Source organism: Sinocyclocheilus rhinocerous, unplaced genomic scaffold, assembly GCF_001515625.1.
Source record: "Sinocyclocheilus rhinocerous isolate Xijiao unplaced genomic scaffold, SAMN03320098_v1.1 scaffold1553, whole genome shotgun sequence".
Taxonomy (NCBI): Eukaryota; Metazoa; Chordata; class Actinopteri; order Cypriniformes; family Cyprinidae; genus Sinocyclocheilus; species Sinocyclocheilus rhinocerous.
The window spans coordinates 20,641-21,243 of record NW_015639764.1 but is presented as its reverse complement, the minus strand read 5'-3'; the positions used below and the strand labels follow the sequence as shown (position 1 = coordinate 21,243).

The 603-nt window shown below is 39.1% G+C and overlaps 1 protein-coding gene across 1 annotated transcript in view; it reads right to left on the bottom strand.

Moving 5' to 3' along the window:
* LOC107751642 (microtubule-associated serine/threonine-protein kinase 1-like) overlaps positions 1-603 on the bottom strand; it is a 28,834-nt gene that overhangs the window by 10,943 nt on the left and 17,288 nt on the right. Inside the window, exon 7 of the mRNA XM_016567382.1 lies at positions 366-519. Within this exon, the coding sequence (XP_016422868.1) occupies positions 366-519 (154 nt within the window). The remainder of the gene's footprint in view (positions 1-365; positions 520-603) is intronic.

The window sequence follows — 603 nt, the reverse complement described above, 5'->3', positions numbered from 1 at the left end:
TTATTTATCTCTTCTCTGTGGATAACTCCAGCCGTCCTCGGTTAACCTGATGCCACTCTCACCATATAAATGTGTTTGTCTTACAGCAAACTGAGAGACAGACACCAGACACCAGTGAGAGCCTCTCTCTGTGTGTGTGTGTGTGTGTGTGTGTAACTTAACATTATCTAGGAATAATAAATGCAATATAAGTATTGTTCATGTTAACTAATACAGCAAACTAATGTTAACAAATGAAACCTCATTGTAAGTGTTGGCAAAGACAATTATAGAAATTATAATATTTAGAAATTGTATGAATTATTATATGAATTATATGAATATAATTCTAGCTTCTGTTCAGCATGTTTGTGTGCTCACAGAACACTGGTGAAGGTGGACAGGTGTGAGAAACAGGTAGACAGATGCTGTGGTGTGTGTGTGTGTGTGTGTGTGTGTGTTTGTGTAGGGAAACGCTCCCTGTAAACATGATTCATCATAATGATCTCATTGTCGTAGCAGGAGTGAGAGCGACCCGGACTGAACACATGACAGAGAGAGAGAGAGTTATACACAACTACTGCAACTAACACATCTGTGTGTGTGTGTGTGTGTGTGTGTGAG